General features: G+C 36.7%; 1 protein-coding gene across 1 annotated transcript in view; it reads left to right on the top strand.

Annotated features, from left to right (window-relative positions):
• LOC149067029 (malonyl-CoA decarboxylase, mitochondrial-like) overlaps nt 1-19383 on the top strand; it is a 72457-nt gene that overhangs the window by 9358 nt on the left and 43716 nt on the right. The window contains exons 3-4 of the mRNA XM_089252880.1: nt 183-320; nt 5057-5194. Coding sequence (XP_089109006.1) covers nt 183-320; nt 5057-5194 — 276 coding nt within the window. The remainder of the gene's footprint in view (nt 1-182; nt 321-5056; nt 5195-19383) is intronic.

The following is a 19383-nucleotide window of genomic DNA, read 5'->3' as shown; positions in this document are numbered from 1 at the left end:
TGATTATGCTGACATTTCTTATATAAAGCAAAATCAACCGCGCGCGTGTATTTATGTGATTGATTTCTGAATAGGCCTTTTAAATTCTAGGTGTTAATGAATATGATACGGCTGTATAGATGTTAAAATAAATTGAATTTGAGTTTTGTTAAAATCTTAATCTTTCCTGGTATATATTCCAGGCGCAGGCGATTTCATTTTGCCAGAGCTACAAAGGATGTGAGTTGCAAGAGAAACGAAGAATTTTGGAGTACATAGCAATGAATTATGATATTGATTATGAAAGAGTAAAGCAAGTTGCTTGCTCTTTCATTTCTGAGGTACTCCGATATTATTTCAAATCATTTTTTTCATTGGTCTGAGTATAATAACTTACTGCATATTTTGTTATTGTCACATTTGTATGGTTTGTAGAATAAGTGTTACTGACGATTGCATGTTTCTCTACATACAGTGATACCCAGACTTTGTGTCATCTCTTATTTATGTCGTTTCATCCTCAAAATGATTTGTATCAATTAGATACATTTTGTGTAAAGCCTGAATTCTTTTTACGACCAATTCTTGGAGAGAAATGTTTCCCATTTGTTTCCCGTGGCATTAAAAAAAGATAGAGATGAGAAAGAAAGAAAATCTGAAAGTTTACCTCAGCCTCTCCCAGGAAGGAGGATCTCTACCATTGAAAAAGTTTATTTCCACTAATGCCTTCTTAAACTTAGTCATTGGTCTTGGAATGATTTACTGACACAAATTAGATATCACCATAATGGATATATTAGTTTTTTTCTATATTATAAAAGGTTTGACGTATTTGACTGCATATTTCTTATTAAGTTGAGCATGTAGATCCGTCGCCACAGTGGTGGTAGGCTGAAGTTGGTTTTTTGTGGTGTCCAAACTTTGAGGTGTAATTTGGGCCAATCTCCCTGTTAGAAAGTCTTGCCACATAGCAACAGGCCTACAATGATAGTTATTCAATCATTACACTTTACTCATAATTAGAAAAACTTTTGGTAGATAGTAGCACTATGCATAAGAAGCATTACACAGAAACAAACTTCACTTCAGGTTCACTACATGCACACGCACATTCCAACATGTACCAATTCATTAGAAGTTCTGCGGAGGAATATTAACGAAGTGCATGTATGGTTTAGTAGTATATATCATGTGGCTGAATATATTTTACTATTCCAAAAGGTAATAGGGATGAAAATCAATGCTGAATTGAGTAAATGTTTTTCTTTTGTCTCTAATCAAAGATAATGTGCAGGTTGATTTATGTTTATTGCATTTGTATTGATTTCATTTTGAAGGCTAGAGTATTTTCAGAATGATGGGTGAGGGCAGCTAGAGCATATTCCAGAATGAAAAAGAGCAGGAGCTGTACTTTGTAATTGTTGCTTGCATTAAAGGCCCGTTTGCACACAAGTGATTAAGTAGTTAACTAAATTTTGAGTTGGCAAGTACTTTTTGTACTATTTTTACTATTTTTGTACTTTTGTAGTATTTAATGAATAAACCTGATTTTATTTTTTGGTTAAGTAGACCTATACATATATGCCTCTTATGAAATTCATCCAATCAGCATTTACTAAATCCACTTGATGTGTGTATTTCTTTTTGAGAACTTGTCAACTTAAAATTTAGTTTACTACCAAATCACTTAATGCTGTAAACAGGCCTTAATACACAACAAAGGGACAAGATGGCCTGTCATGAGCATTTGTGCCATGAATGTCACTCCAGTATTCAGAGGCATCTCGATGAATAATGAACCCTCTGGTTCATAGGAAACATTTTCACTTGAAATTTATTTTTGAGGGGCATGATAATGGTATATAGGCTTAGGAGGGGAGACACAATTATGCAATTATGATGTCAATTCATATGTATGCTAGTACATTAGATCAGTCAGCTCCATCATTAATGTTGCCCCTTAGCCGAGGCATGAAAAACGCTCCGTACTGAACCCATTATAAGTCAGCTTTCCCTGCAATGAGAGAAAGAAGGTGTTTACTTAATGAAAAAGATACATGAAACCTTGCTACAACGATATTTGATATAACAATAAATCCCTGTATAATGATATTTTTAAAAAGATTTAAAAAAAGTTTTTTTTTTAGTTTTGCTCAAAATCACCCTCAATTTATTTTCAAATACTTCTCCAGTTTTTGCTCTTTCGAGTATTGATAATATCTGTGTTTTGCACTCTTTATTCTCCCAAAGTGTTAATGAAGTTGTCACATGAAGCTATTTTCTGTGTGGTACACAAAAGTGTTGTGCTGTAAACCACTTTACAGTGTGAAACAACCAACTGAATTTTGTTCATCAATTGATTAATTAGATTTTTTTGTTGCAAATAAATATGTACTTATAAATGCACTTTATCATTGTACTAACAGTACCAATTCAGAAGAGATGCCAACAACAGCATAAATTTGGTGACAACTGATCACCTCTCAATATAATACATATAAACTGAAGAGCCAAAAAACCTGGTACAGGCATGCGTATGCAAATAAAGAGATATGGAACCAATCAGAGTACGGCGCTGCGGTCGGCAACGCTCATATAACACAACAAGTGTCTGGCATAGTTGTTAGATCGGTTACTGCTGCTACAATGGCAGGTTATCGAGATTTAAGTGAGTTTGAACGTGGTGTTATAGTCGGCGCACGAGAGATGGGACATAGCATCTCCGAGGTAGCGATGAAATTTGGATTTTCACGTACGACCATTTCACGAGTGTACCGTGAATATCAGGAATCCTGTAAAAAATTAAATCTACGACATCGCTGCGGCCGGAAAAAGATCATGCAAGAACGGGACCAACGACGACTGACGAGAATCATTAAACGTGTCAGACGTGCAACCCTTCCACAGATTGCTGCAGATTTCAATGCTGGGCCATCAGCAAGTGTCTGCGTGCGAACCATTCAACGAAACATCATCGATATGGGCTTTCGGAGCCGAAGGCCCACTCATGTACCCTTGATAACTGCACGACACAAAGCTTTATGCCTCGCCTGGGCCCGACAACACCGACATTGGACTGCTGAGGACTGGAAACACGTTGCCTGGTCTGACAAGTCTCGGTACCAATTGCTTCGAGCTGATGGACGGGTATGGAGACAACCTCATGAATCCATGGACCCTACATGTCAACAGGGGACTGTTCAAGCTGGTGGAGGCTCTGTGATGGTATGGGGCGTGTGCAGTTGGCATGATATGGGACCCCTGATACGACTCTGACAGGTACGTAAGCATCCTGTCTGATCACCTGCACCCATTCATGTCCATTGTGCATTCCGACGGACTTGGACAATTTCAGCAGGACAATGCGACACCCCACACTTCCAGAATAGCTACAAAGTGGCTCCAGGAACACTCTTCTGACTTTAGACACTTCCGCTGGCCACCAAAATCCCCAGACATGAACATTATTGAACATATCTGGGATGCCTTGCAACATGCTGTTCAGAAGAGATCTCCACCCCCTCTTACTCCTATGGATTTATGGACAGCCCTGCAGGATTCATGGTGGCAATTACCTCCAGCACTAATTCAGACATTAGTCGAGTCCATGCCACGTTGTGTTGCGTCACTTCTGGGGGCTCGCGGGGCCCCTACACGATATTAGGCAGGTGCACCAGTTTTTTTGGCTCTCCAGTGTATAATAGAATATATACCTCTCGCATACATACAAATGTATATTTGTAGATGACTACAGCCCGGATTATATGCACTTAAAAAGTGGTGAAATATGTTGTAAAAATATGCAAACATGCACTTAAAAATGCCAAAAATATGCACTTGAAATGCCAAAATATGCACCTAAAAATTCTAAATATACATTAAAATACCCCAAAATATGCATACAAAACTGAAAATACATATTATATATTCCTCTGAAAAGTTGAAAATTTCAAAATATGTACCAAAAAGGAGAAAATATACATTAACAAAATCACCAGTGGAAAAAAAGCAGATGGGTTATTAAAATGCATATTTTCCTTTTCTTAGACTGGCATTACACAATTTTAGAAAATTTCTTTTATAAAACTTGAAAAATGCAACCAATAAGCAACATCAAGGTTACATTCAAGGGAATGTAACTGATACGCTTATTAGTTGCATTTTTCAAGTTTTATAAAAGAAATTTTATAAAATGGTGCATTAGTTACGTCAAGGAAATGTAACTAATTATCTGATTGGTTGTTTATTTTGTTTTTAATTTTTATAAATTGATTAAATGATTTTTTTATCAAATTTTTATAGTATAATCCCGCCCTTAGTGTATATTCATTTACAATAAATATCCCCACGTATGTATATACTGCCATATGCAAATAACTTCTATATATTTTTTTATTTAGGCATTTTGGCACTATTTCTAAAAAATTTAACACTTTTCATATATTTCTAGAAATAGCCCACATAATAAATCGATTGATATTTTAAAAATACAGTATTACAAACGTCTCTATTAATTTGCTATATCCATCCTGCGGGGTAAAAAACAGATTTTATGAAAATATTGTGAGTAATATTTATTTGAAATATTACAAAAAAGGTAATTGAGCTTAAATAACCTTAAAAAATATGCACTCATTTTGGAAATTCTTTGATTTTATGCATTTATATGCATTAATGCCAAAAACGCCAAAATATGCAAATGCATATGTGCATATGCATTTGCATATAATCTGGGCTCTATTCATGGAGTATCATTAAATCGAGGTTTCACTGTTTTCCTAATTTTACTGAAGTGCTATGCGCAAGACTTTTTCCATAAGGGCTGCAGTTTAGGTGTAGCAAATTTAGTAGTGTAACATATTTTTTTTGTAAAATAGTTTATAGCAATTTTCCATGTAACTTAAGTAACAGTGGTGAGTTGGGGTAAAACATTTATGGGTATATTTACTTATTTAAAAAAATATTTGAAATAAGATAAATTTACAGTGTGATACTTTAATAGTGTTCAATTTCTCTTTTTTTTACAGTATCAGTTAGCTTTATTTAAAAGTATGTTACTGGTTTGTAATAAATTTAGCCCTCCATACATGAACGATTGAAGCTATCAGAACGACTTAGAATGGTTGCTGTGCCAAAGTATACTGAAATATTCAACTATGTTGCTAGGTTAGAGAGTGGTATGAAGTATTTAGTCAATTTCAGATCTGATTTGCTGGTGAGTTCAAACTTCTTTTAACATTTATTCATATTTCCCTGATATATACAGTATATATACAGTCGGTGCTCTTTTTAACGACCATCTGTTATAACGACTCTTCCAGTGACAAGTCCCAATATTTTGCCAATTTCTGTATTGTTATTTTTTACCCAATATAACAACTGGTAAATATCATTCAATCCATTACAATGACCGATCTTCGCTAAGCCTTCTATGACAAAAAAAGAAATGACAAAATCCGTCAGTGTGTGTTTGTCTTTGACCTTTGATGCTTGGAGAAGGACAGAAATAAAGTGTCACTTCTACGGAAAACCCTGCAGTTAAGTAGCGCCATCCATTACTGGAAATGGTGAGTCATAGCAAGGTGTGAGTTGACTGGATGATGATGATGATGTCTCCCCCCCCCCCCACTTACCATTCTGTTTTATTTCCTCACATTGATGATTTTTTCATAATTTTTCGTAATTTCTCAATTTAACCCTTTCAGCAATGACGAGGTATCTCATCTCAATAAAAGTCTGACATTGATAAGCTCAGATATTTTGTAAAAATAACTTATCAATGGAAAACTTTTTCCTATACCCCTTAGTTTGCACCTGTTAAAAATTAGAAGAAAACCTACTTAATTAACAAAGGTATGACATTTTGAAGGTAGATTTAGTGATTTCTAATTGCCGCTTAAAGTGTTAAGAATATACAGATATTTGAAATTATTTTTTCACTCTGAAAGTTATTCATTTGACATGGCTGTCAAATGAATAACTTTCAGAGGGAGAAAATAATTTCAAATATCTGTATATTCTTAACACTTTAAGCGGCAATTAGAAATCACTAAATCTACCTTCAAAATGTCATACCTATGCAAGATATCAAAGGATATTCCCAGTAATGAGTGTCATTCTTAGGTGGAGAATCTTTAAACTGAGCACAGCTAGGACAATTTCATCAGTCTTTCAACATCTGTGTAAATTTTTGGCCCAGTACACATATATGATTTTGCTAACACTTTCATTTTTACAATTCCCAGGTGACTCGCATGTAGCTCTTCCAAGATAAAATTTTGAAATTTCTTGGATATGTAGATTCGTACCAAGTCCATTCATGATGCACCCATTTTGTAAGGAAAAGTTTCCGTCTCTTGCACCCAAAGTGGTACCTGGCAGGGGTGCAAGAGCTGCGCCAATTGCGCCAAACTGCGCCGAAACGGTTCTCTTGCTACATGGTGCGCCAAGGCGCCGAATCCCTGCGCATTTGCGCCAATTCTTGTTTTTGGTTCGCGGAGGTACCGCTAATGCACTGTAGTGCGTCAAATACCGGGAATTTAGGAAAAAGAAGCATGAAAATTTTGTTCACGGGACGCGTTCTTTCCGAGACACGGAAAAAAATACGGAGGGAGAAACTTTAATTTTTTTTTCACTTCCCACCATCTACCACAATCGCGTTATGTCGTGAATTTGGAAAGTAGTTCTACTACCTTGAAGTATAAAGTCCTATACTGTTATTGGTTAACCGGCGGGCTATCAAAGTCCCTGAATGAATATGCCGAATTTTCTGATTTCGGTGACCGTTTTTTCTCCTGCGGGTTATATACTGAAAATTACGGTAATTTCGCGGCTGCCAACCTGCGTTCAAAGACCGCATACATCGAAAAGAGGATTGGTTTACTCGTTTAAATTACCGACATTTTTCGAAGATCATTGGAAAAAAATGAGATCTGTTAAAACTCCAGCTAAAATATTCATAGTTTTGTCATCTAGTCACTATGCGGTCGTGTGATTATCGTCGGCAGTTGCCGATCGTGGCAATTTCACATTGCAAAAATCCGCATTTGGTGAACATAGCGGCAGCTCGAGGAAAACAATTTCTACCCATGCGGAATCTGTTTTTGGCGCTACTGACGGCGTTTTTTTTTGGTAAACAAAGCTTTTTTCACCCTTGCAATTCCATTTGGCACCCCTCCTAGAGCGGCGCCCAATATGGCCGCACGGTCCGCCACTGCATTGGTGGGGGAGGGGCATGCTCTTAACAATAGTCAAAGGAAGGAGTTTGTACTAGGAGCATGTGCTCATTTTACATAACTTCTGTGAGATACCTTTTTTATATTAATGTCCTACCTTTCCAAAACATGTTGGAGAGAATGAAACGTTTGCACTCCCTCTCGTGCATTGCTGGGATGGTACATTACTCCCTCTCGTATTGCGGGGATGTTGCTCAACATTGTATCACCAACAGAACTATTAATTATGTGTGATGAATGGGTTGCACTACAATGCAAATAATTACGAGAAGTGAAATCAGTTCAGAGAATAGATAGATATTGGGCAGACATATTCAAACTTTATAACCTTGAAAGCAGCCCGAAGTTCAAAATTTTGCCAGTTTTGGTGAAGGCTTTTTTATCTTTAGCACATGGTAACGCAGACAGTGAAAGAGAGTTCATTGTTAACAAATAAATAAAAGTCTGTTCGAGCATTGAAAAATCTGTCCATCCAATGCTTTAATGGAATAAGACATATAAAATCTTATGTTCGAGGGCATCAAATATTTTAAAAAAATTGTCATCGAGATGTTGAACTTCTGAAAGCGACTCTGATTCATAATCTATTAACATGCTATTAGGTTGAGAAATTGTTTAAGTAAATAAGGTATTTATATTTTTCTCGTTTTTTGCATTTTGCTTTTAAATTTAATAATTCCTTTAAATTTTGTGAGAAGCTAATTTTTTTCACGGAAACCCTTATTATATTCTGCACGTACTTTTTTTGCTGTATCAGGATGAATAAGATTTTGGTGTTCAAGCAGCAGAAATTCTTGTTGCCTAGGTTTTCAGTATACATGCTGTTTAATTTGAAAAGAGTCTAATAATTTTTATTCGTCATTTCAGTAATGTAATGCATGTTTTAGTAGTGACAGAGATAAGATAATTAAGAAAAAATTTAAATGGATTTTAATTTGTGAAGGAAATTTATTTAGAATTATTTGTTTCAACCATTTTTGGCAAAACTTTTGGCATTTCACAGAAAAATTACTCCTTATATTGCAGATATAGTTTGTTTTTAGTTCTGCTCCATTTTCAAAATTTCTGCTCCAAAAATGAAATTTGCTGCTCCGAAATAGATGAGGGGCACTTGCACCCCTGACCTGGGCATAATTTTTCCAATATCGGTTTCAATTTGGGGTCTTGAGAAGAAGCAATAGCTATTTCTTTGTAGCTCATAGGAAGTTTTGACATGTGTTTCAGATGATACAATTCAACATTGTCCATTGAAAACAGTTCTTCGCAAGCATGTGGAAATCGTGACAGACAATCTGTGTTTCCATTATTTTAAGATTTCGTGTAGCAAATGTCAAATTGAAAATTTTGTAGGAATAGAATGCTGAGAAGTTATCGTATAGCACAGTCCTGGTAACTTTGACTTCTTTCCTAATACACTATCTACCAATAAGTATTTGGACACCTATGCAAATGATGATATCGGCGGTCCTGAGATACGTCACGCCCTCCGCCGGTATATATCGTGTAGGAAACAACATCGGCATCAGTCGCATGCAAGATGCCGCGCAGTTCGGAGCTCTCTGATTTCGAGAAAGGTATAATTATCGGGTATCACAAAAATGACCGATCCTTAAGGGACATATCTAGCGAGCTGAAGTACCCAAAATCGACAGTGGCCTATGTGATTAAGAAGTGGAAGGTGAGCTGTGATTGTCGGAATTTGCCCCGAGTCGGCAGACCAACGAAACTGGGAGATAGAGACCGACGGGTGCCGTCCAGAGAAATTCGGAAGAACCGCACCCAACCGATGGCCCTCATCCGCGAACAGTTTCAACAGGCATCCGGGAGTATTGTTTCAATGAATACCATCCGTAAGGAAGCACATCTGATTGGTTTTCATGGTTGTGCTGCTGTCCATAAGCCTTTGATCACAAAGTCCAACCGCGTTGCTCGGTTAATGTGGTGCAAAGCACATCGAAATTGGACCGTAGATCAGGGGAAACGGGTTCTTTGGAGCGACGAATCAAGGTTCACCCTCTACCGTTCGGATGGCAGGGTCTGGGTCTGGCATCTGCCTGGAGAACGTCTCCTGCCAGAATGCATTGTGCCAACAGTCAAGTTCGGCAGAGGTGGAATTATGGTCTGGGGGTGTTTCTACTGGTATGGACTGGGACCCTTGGTCCCCATTCATGGTAAGCTCAACGCCGATGCCTACTGCCCTATTTTGGATGACAATGTGCTTCCTACGTTGTGGCAGTTTTACTGGGTGGACCCCTGTTACTTCCAGGACGACAATGCCAGCTGTCATACTCCGAGGTTAACCAAGGCTTGGTATGGTGCCAATGGGGTTCATCGAATGCACTGGCCTGCCCAGAGCCCAGACCTGAACCCTATCGAGAACCTCTGGGACGAGTTGGATCGCCGAATTAAGGGGTGCCCTACCCGTCCAAAATCGGTGAAGGAACTGACATGTCTTCTGCAAGCCGAGTGGAAGAAAATACCGCTAGCCGTCACACAAGGACTTGTGGAAAATATGCCCCGGAGGGTTCACGCTGTAATTGCCTCTCGTGGAGGCTCTACCAACTATTGATTTTGAATAAAGTTAGTTTTTCTTTTCTATCACAGGTGTCCAAATACTTATTGGTAGATAGTGTATGTGTATCAGGGGTTGGTGATTTGTTATGAATGTGAATCTACATCACATTAAGTAATAATGAAACTTTTTAATCCACTAGGATTGCTTCTTATCAGAGCTTCTTTATCTATTTGACTATAGTTCCTTTTGTATCATCCTAGGGGTTCACATGATCCATTAACACTAAGTGACCCCCAGGGAGAAGACCCGGTCAAGTCATGTGATTTGTTTTATATTTCTTATTTATCCATAATGTTATGCATAGCAACAGACCTACAGAATGCCTTTATCTGGCTGTATGATTTTAACAGTTCAATTTTCAGGGTCAGGCTTATGAGCATCTAGAAAAATCAAGCTAAAGCTTATTTTCTGGTTAGGTCTTATTTTCAGAGAAAAACTATACTTTTTGTTGTGATTCATTGAAGAAAGGTGTTCGTTACAAATGTTCAATTCAAGAATCCCACAAAGTTATATATATATAGAGATTTATTTATTTGTTTTGTAACATATTTTAGTATGTGAATCTGGTATCTAAATGCTTACATAAAAAAAAGGTGGAAGAATTATAAAAAGGGTGTTTTTTTTGTGATTCCAAGAAATTATTTTTTATCACATTTTTGCTTCTTAAAAAATCATTTAAAAGTACTTCAAAATATACATATTTTAAACACTGCACTATGCGGCAGTTTTTGAAATACATTTAAATATACACATAAACCAACCTCAAAATAAAATTTTTACCTGAAAGCAGCACAAACATGTTTAGCTTCGAAAACAATTTACCCCCAAAAATCCCCAGTTTTTTAGGCTAAAACAACCCAGCCCGGGGGTGGGGGATAGGTATCTAACTGGGGAGCAAATTTGACAACCCTGGTGTGTACGTGGGAAATTTATCATTGGTCTTGCTGAGAGGCTTGTCTGAAATTTGTGGAAATGTAGAATAGCTCACCAGAGCCTTTACACTAACAGTGCCAATTTCCGTCGTAATTGGATGACATTCAATTGATACTGTAGTAAGCAGCGGATGATCACTTTTGATTTTATTTAACGGAAAAGTCTTGTAGACATTTTCAAATTTGTGCAACTTCGATTTATTTTGGCGCACTTTTTGAACATGACCTTTTTTCCTACACAATTTACAATGAAGATTGTTTTTCCTGTAAAAAGGAGTCTTGCAATTTTTATCACCACAATGATTGCATTGCATTTACCTTGTAGGAGCTTTAGTTTTTGGAAACTTGGCCTTAGCTTTCTTGTTTATCTCTTTAAGAGGTAAACAAGAAAGCTAAGGCTAAGTTTCCAAAACCTTGGGGGGGGGTTTCTAATTCTTCCCCCCCCCCCACCCCCCGAGCCAAGATATGGTCTTGAGTACTTGACTGTGATTGCTCGATTGCCAGAGTGAGTTTGAGAACCTTATCCAGATCAGGATCATCTTCTTCAAACATTTGGTCTAGCATGATTTTCTGATAATCCACTAACGAAAATATCTCTGAGCATCACTTTTATCTGAGCTTCTGAGTAATTACCATAGAATGGCAAAACACTGTAATGCTGAAATGTAACTGGAGATGCTTTTTCTTTCCTTCTGTTTGCTATTTAAAAACGTATGAAGATTTGGAATCATGAGAACTTTTGGCTTTAAGATGGGCTTCAGATAAGACAATCTTTGATCATATCGAAGCATGAAGTTTGATATGTTTCTAGATGAAGCAAATTCTTGAGATGTTAAAATGTATCTGTCTGCAACAACGTAACAAAAACTGACTACCCTTTTTTCTTCTGAGTAGTTGTACAGCATGGTCAAAGTTTCAAATCAGTCCATGGAATCTTCTGTTTTTCTCCTCCATGTATTTTTCTAAATACCATGAAGAGCTTGAAGTGGTGGAATTGCCCAGTAGTTGTACAGTCCTTGTCTGGACCTTCAAATTCTGACGGAGAAGCTTCTGAAAGTCAGCCATAACGATAGGAAAGAAAGTAAACAGATGATCATTGTACCACTACGTCCCCTAGACTGTAAACCAATCTTCATTACACAATGCCACATGGAGTGAGAACCATCTGCGTCATTTTGTGGTGTATTTGGATTAGGGAAGATAAATCATATGGACAACGTGAGGAAGACTAAGATATGGCTTCCGTTCCCTGCCAAACATTTTACTAGAGTAAATGTAAACAAACATTATCCATTGCCAGGGGGCAAACAATCCTGTTGTCCTTAGAACAAGTTTTTCCCTTACTCCCACTGTTTGTGGTTATTTAACGAAAAAGAGAAAATTTCTGCACACTGCGCTCTCCTTTCCTTAAATAAGGAAATTTTTTATTTTATATATTCAGCTTGTAATGACAACTTTTCCCCCTGTAATGGCGGGGTCGATGTGTGTTCAGATGGAAGATATTTTCAGTTCAAAAAATTCTCATGTTTTTCCATGTTATTAATGCTTGATACTTGCATTTAATATGTCACAGAATTTATGACTCAAAGCATTTAGAAAAATTGTTTATGAATGTTACACATTATTTTTCTACTGCAATAGATCTAGAATTAGTTGCATAGAAAACTGTTTTCAACAGTTCAGTGGAATGAAATGTGGATTTTAATCTATCAGAGCTATGATTTATTTTTTTGATTAGATGTAGTTGAAATCGTAAAATGAACAGTTAAATTATTAGAATAAGGATTTTTTTTTATGTGCAAATGTTACGTTATATCATGTGTATGTACAAGAAATTGTATCCCCCACTTAGACAAAGTGCAAATTGAGCCGCATGCAGCGTTCATGAAGCAGGGCAGCACTCTGCTTTGCGGCCAATGAAAATCAGAAGGACAGCACAAATTGAGACACGAGGTGACACTACGCTAAGCGCGTGTACATGTGCACTCGTTGGCACTGATGTTGAGCCGCAGATTTTCGTGTCCCGTGCACATGATTCTTCGTATTCGGTAGGGGTTTTTAAAAAATTAAACTGTCATTTTGATAGAGTTCTCATTCTCTTATGAAAAATGTTGTTTAATATCAACGTTATTTACATAACCACGGTATTATCAATTATTTCTTTAATTCCTGAATTATGTTATTTTTTTCTGAGTTTTTATTAAATATTATTGTTCTTTCTATGGTTTTGACTTTTCATTAGCTCTAAGTTTTCATTCATTATGGAGTTACTTTTCGGAATTCATTTTGGGATTTATTAATTTTGGGATTTTCAGTGATATACAGAATTTTCACTAATTTTGTGATTCCAAATTTTATAAATTGTCATTAATTCTGAATTTTCATTAATTTTTATGCATCCATAATTTTTATTAATTTTTAGGGGGAAAAAATTCACTTTTGCTCAATAGCCTACGAAATATTTTCCATTAAATTTCTGAATTCGGCTTTAATTCCAAATATTCATTAATTATGATATTTTATCGATTGATAGAGGAATAATTTTTCATTAAATCTGAAATTTAAGTATTAATTTCACTAATTCCGGTGTTTCATTGATCTAGTTTTCCATTAAATATGAATTTCCAGCAGTTATAAAATTATTTATTAATTTTAAATTGTGAATAATCGTTTCATTTGTTTTAACTTTTCACAAGTTACAAATTTTCATTCATTTCCGAAAAATTCCATTAATTTCAGAATATTCATTCATTGCAATTTCTGTTAGTTATATAATAATCCTTAATTAAGTTCATTTTTGTGTGATTCATTTTAAATTTTGAATTTTTTTAAATTCTATATTTTCATTAATTTTCAACCCTGAATTTTCATTAAAATTTTTATCCATGCTAAATTACCTTAATATTTATCTTTTCAACTTTGATTAATTTATGTACCTTTAGTTTTTTTAAGGAATGATTCGTCAGAAACATCTGAATTTGCAATAGTTTTTTAATTCTCAAATTTTGAATTGTCATCAATCCTAATTTTTTATTATTTCTTTGTGTTCACGTTTTTATATATGGTATTTTAATGTATATTTTTCAGTGCATTCTCATACTTTATATTTTAATTAATGTTATGTCTTCATTAATGTCAACTTTAATGACCAATATATAATATCCAGCCTCCGGGAGCCTTCCCAAATGACAATGTTCCAGGCCCCCGAAACAGTTTCTTTTCCAAAACGCTCGTGCACTGGGAACGCGTTCCAATATGCGCATCCCCTCGCTACGTGTGGGGCATGCTGACGTCATCGCACTCAGGACCCGTGAACGCTGCACGCGACTCAGTTTGCGCTTAGCCTTACAGGGCCGGACTTAGGGGGGTGCGAAATGTGTGGTTGCACCGGGCCGCAATTCTTCCAAAAGAATAACGAAGAAAAAAAAACATGCTTGAGGCATCAAATGAAAAGGGACACCGCAAACAAAATCTAGTAACATTTTCCTCTTGAAAACCTCCCCTCTTGTATGAGTTACCATCTGGTGTGGAGGTACCAATAGTGAGCACAAGGTGATCCGATGGTGCTTCCACTATTGATAGTAGCATGGACAACTCTAGATGATGACTGCACCGGAGCGAGGTAACTTCCACTGCACTTCAGAGTGTTAATTGCATTCCTTTCTGGGAATCTTTGAGCTGTCATGTTTCCCTAAGGAAGCCCCATTAGAAGATAGTTATTCAAAAATTGTCTGAAGTATAAATATTTGTGAATTTAATTTGATTAATTTTTAATTTATGAAAATAACGAAAAAGCAAAATAAACATAATAGAATACAGTAAAAATAGAATAAATCCCTTGGGGTCACACAAAGGGTCTGTATCATCGTAATGTTACTTTTTGTGAAGTTCATTGTTTTGTGTTTTTCTCAGTTTGATTTGTATGTTTTATGTGTTGTGTCAGTAAAAAAAAATATTTTTAATCAATGTAATCTCTGCGATTGAAGACGGCACAATGTCATCAAGTTACTGTACTGGATGAAATTTTTATTATTTCCAAATTAGTTTTTTTTTGTGTAAAAGATTATGGTTTCATTGAAAAATGTCAGTTGTAGCTTCCAAAATATGCATTCTTATAATGATAAAAATCGCAAAAAGTGGTAGCGCAAGCAGTTTTATTAATTTTATTCTCTTCATGTGCGGATAAAAGTAGTAATGAGGGAGTAGCCACACAAATGAATCACAACTGAAAAGTTCAACCTTTCACATCGTTTTCAACAATAATACATGTATCAAGGATATAGGTTCATGTTGTAGCCCTACTATGAATTTAAAGAAAAACTAAAATGCGTGTGAAAATTTTTTTAAATATTTATTTGAACCATTCATTCCAGAGAAATCATGTACGCAGTGACAAAACTGTTCGTGTGAACATAATAATGATTCATTATCAGGATTTCAAGCTTATCAGAAAATATAACTAATCAGATTTTCAAATACGAAAATTATCAGTTTGTTGACTTCAATTTCGATACTGTGAAAATCTGATATTTCATTGGATGACAAGCTACCTTGAAGTGGCTTTTTGGTTCATAATGTGACCGCTCTCTCGCAGGCGAATGAAGCAATGTGCGTGTTGGCTTAAACACAACACAATATTTCACATAACAGTCCGTACTATATTTCATATACAGGGCACATATGTAACGGGGCATATGGCATTTTACTGGCGAACCATTGGTCCTAGAGGCATACTTCCAGTTGGAAAAAGTACCCGAATAATGTGTAGTACTCAGATATTTGATTCATGTTGCCAGGGGTTACAGAGTTATTAAAATAAAAATGTTAACTTTTTATGCGGATACCCTGTGCCCCAAAACCCAATTGGAAAGTTTTGTTTCCTGGTCTCCGACAAAAAAATTCAACGTGTCTAAGTTCAAATTTTCACTGAGATATTCCAAGAAAGTTGGAAAAAAACCAGCATTAAATAAGGGGAAACCATTTCCCCGCATTGAATGCTGTTTTTTTCCAAATTTCTTCAAGTTTTTGAATTCGCATATCTTGATGAATATTGCACTTGAAAGACAGAGCAACAACTTCTTAATTGGGTTCTTTGGCACACGGGGACGGTATAAAGAGTTTTTATTTTATTTTATAGCTATACAACCGCTTACAACATGAATGACATATCTGAGTTGGACACGTGATTTGGATACTTTTTCTAGTTGGGTATGTCTCTGAGATTAATTATTTACAGGCTCACCAGTAAAGTGCCATACGCCATTACCCATGCAGCCTCCAATACACGGAAAAAAATAGCTTGAGAAGAAATACACTCAACTCTCATTGTAACAAATACCATTACAATGGGAAAAATATCGTTTTAACGAAAACTTTTCTAATCACTCAGAACAATATTCACATAGGAACAATATAAAAATCTGGAATTCCTTTGTAATGAAATTTCGTAATTACGAAGCGATTTCATGGGTCTCTTGGAGTTCCAGTCTAATGGGGTTTGACCGAAGCGTATTAATAAAGGGTCTTTAATACGCTTTGGGTTTGACTGTATTTCCCCCCAAAAAAATCTGACAGTGAAAATCTTTGCAGTAAAGTAATTGAACTTCGGCAATTTGATCTAAAAACAATCCTTTTTATAATGATTATGTCCTTTTTACTTTTATAAATTTAGGAAGGGAAAAAAAGGAAGAAAGGGTGGGGAGAAAAAGAAAAATGTCCAAGATGGGCTCAGTTGTGCGTAATTGTCTCGAAATTCCACTTGTGCGTAAGGGGATTCTTGACAAAATTTCACATTTATGAGACTTTTGACTACGGGCACGAGATTAATCTCTCTATATATATATATAGCTTTCAATATTAAAATATTTCATTTATACGAAGCACAATTTCACTTATTTGACATTTTCATTTTGATTCGAACTCCAAATCTTTGGCATTTAGACATCATTTCCAACTATCAAATCCAAGCAGTTTTTGCAGATTGTGAAAACGCGTCGCTGAATTGGTTTTGCATGCGTATTATCAACACTAAAAACCATAAATTTTAGGTTGACAGATACAAAGAGACGCATTAAGCGGATTATGGACATTTCAAAGTGAAGACTTACGTGAGAATTTATTGCACTTTTTTTAGAAATCAGCAGATGCAGTGAGTCTCTAATAAACGGATTTAAATTGCTTTAAATGTAGTCATACGCCTTTTTAGAATTGTTTTTCTAATGTCCACAACATTGTTCTTGCAGGATAGGAAAATTGCATTGGAATTATTTAGGATGCTGCAGGCCAGTAGTAGGGCAGTTAAAAGGAAGCATTACAGTATCGATTAAAAAAACGTTAAAGGAGTGGTGTCAATCTTGGAGGAAGTCCCAATACAGGGGCGGCTCGAGCTTACTTGCCGCCGGGTGCGAAGCCTCATATGCCGCCCCTACTGGCGACCCTGCCAGGAGGCTGATAGGGATTCGGTAAAGGGCACCTGAAGATAAACCTGATTTTTTTTCAGAAGAAAGCCGCACATAATTGTTTACCATGCAAAACGTGTGTGACCATACGTCCTGCTTTCGAAGTAGAAAATTTTTTGTTCTAGAATTATTTTACCATTCTTAATAAATGCCAGATAACTTAATACTTGAAAGAGCACTTATTTGTGTGAGCCATCATCACTTATCCTGTGAAGATGATATTTAACGGGGTAATTTTTATTAAGAAAATTTTTTCAAAGGTGTTTCTGGTATGCCAGGGGCCGGACAAGTGAAAAACCAAAATTTTCCTTTGCCTTCATTTGACTATTGTGGATCAAATTCTGAGTGAGGGTATGGGCCCCTAGGCTGGGATCTTTCGCTGGCCCCTCCCAGTCAGATTTCTCACGGCCCCTTCTATAGTTAATTTATAGCCTGAAAAAGTCAAAAAATTATGAGAACTATCCCAGGCTCTTGTGGGGGGCCATGGGTGAGGGAACCAAAATGGCCCTTGTAATAGAGTACAGGGGTGGCGCTTGGCCACGCGACCCATTGCGACCACACGGGGCACCAGTTGCTAAATCCGGAGTGAATGAGTAAAAAAAAAATTTGCCAAAAAAACGAAACTGTCGGCTCTGGAGGGGCGCAAAATCGGAAATGAAGGGCCGAAAAAATGTTTTGTTAGGAATTGTTTGGATAAATTGTTAGGGAGGGGCATGACCATCTAAGGGTAGGGCTGACAGGGCTCCAGCTTGAGGCCCGGGACTAAATCCTTATAATTTTTCTTTTTTCACTCTATAAATTAACTGTAGAAGGGGCCCCGTAGAAAATCGGGCATGGGCCCTACGAAAGATTCCCTGACGCAGGAGGTAGGGGCTATAGAGAAAATAAGTCCCACACGGGTACATATTTTGTCTCGAGCCGCCCAGATAGCTTTCTGGTATTACGATCAGAGGCCTTGTCTATTTTCTCAACGTTTCCGTTGTCGAGGTATAGTAGGACTCCAAAGCGTGATGTCGTGATTTTTACTGTGTTAAATTTTGTTGTCTTAAGTAAAGTCTACGCTGCCGCCCCTTACACAGTGCCGTCTTAAGTCATGCGCCCACCCGGGCACGACCCAGGGGCCTCAAGCGAAAAGGGGCCTCACAAAAATGAGATCTGGTTGAAATTTTCGAGAATTTATTTGGTAGGGCCTCTGAAAAATCAATTGGCCCGGGGGCCCATGATACTCTTAAGATGGCCCTGCCCTTACAACTTGCCGCCCGGGTGCACTGCACCCCTTGCACCCTCGCTTAAGCCGTCCCTGTTCCAATACGTTATCACAGCAATGTAGTTTTAAAAATTTTTAAATTTCGCGGGTATTTTTCCCCATGTATGATTTGATCTGTTGGAGTTCGTTATAATTCGATTTTATTTCTTTTCAGCAGAGGCAATGGATTGGCACCCCCTTTCAAAATTCATAAAAAAATACCCCAGAGCAATCATTCACTATTCGATTTTTATAAATATATTCCCCATCAGACCACTCAGTGCTGGCTGAAGATAGCTTTGTGATAAACTAGATGGCTATCCGTCTGTAATTGCATGAAAACGATGGGTTTTTTACAAGCTTTAATTTTTCACCCATCTACTTCTTGGATTACATTTACTACCAGCACTCAAAAGTATGTCAATGAATGGTCAACAAAGCTTTGTTCTCTGCTATGGCAGCCCTCTTTGAATGAAAAGTCTTTGAACACACACAATTTCCTGTCTTTATAGTTATTCCATTTCGCTTAAACCTCTTCTATAGTTTGTGTCAAGGCCTACTATCACCCCCAAGTCGTAAAACCACCGAGATTACAAGAACCACATTTTTTATTTCCTTCTTCCTGATGTTAATGTTACTTGAATGGGGAAAAATTACGAAAAAGATATTCTATGCACTTTGTTTGAAATTAAATTTTTTAGTCACTCTGACTAAAAAATTTAATGTCACAAATTTCTTCGTGGCCCCTGTATCATTAGCCGTGGCTCCCCTTTTGCAATATTTTCATCCGTGGCCCCCCTGGAATATCCTAGGGCCCCCGGTTGAGAACCACTGATCTAAATCATTCTCATATATTTCAGAAGATGTATGTACAATGTAAAAATTCTAAATTTTCACAATTTTTACTACTGAACTTCCGAAAAAAAAGGTAGGACGTCTCTCTCTGATTTTCTTCCCT

The sequence above is a fragment of the Pholcus phalangioides genome, unplaced genomic scaffold, assembly GCF_987345545.1.
Source record: "Pholcus phalangioides strain wild (caught in Gottingen) unplaced genomic scaffold, Ppha-v1.0 ptg000031l_1, whole genome shotgun sequence".
Classification (NCBI taxonomy): Eukaryota; Metazoa; Arthropoda; class Arachnida; order Araneae; family Pholcidae; genus Pholcus; species Pholcus phalangioides.
This window is presented reverse-complemented; position numbering and strand designations above follow the sequence as displayed.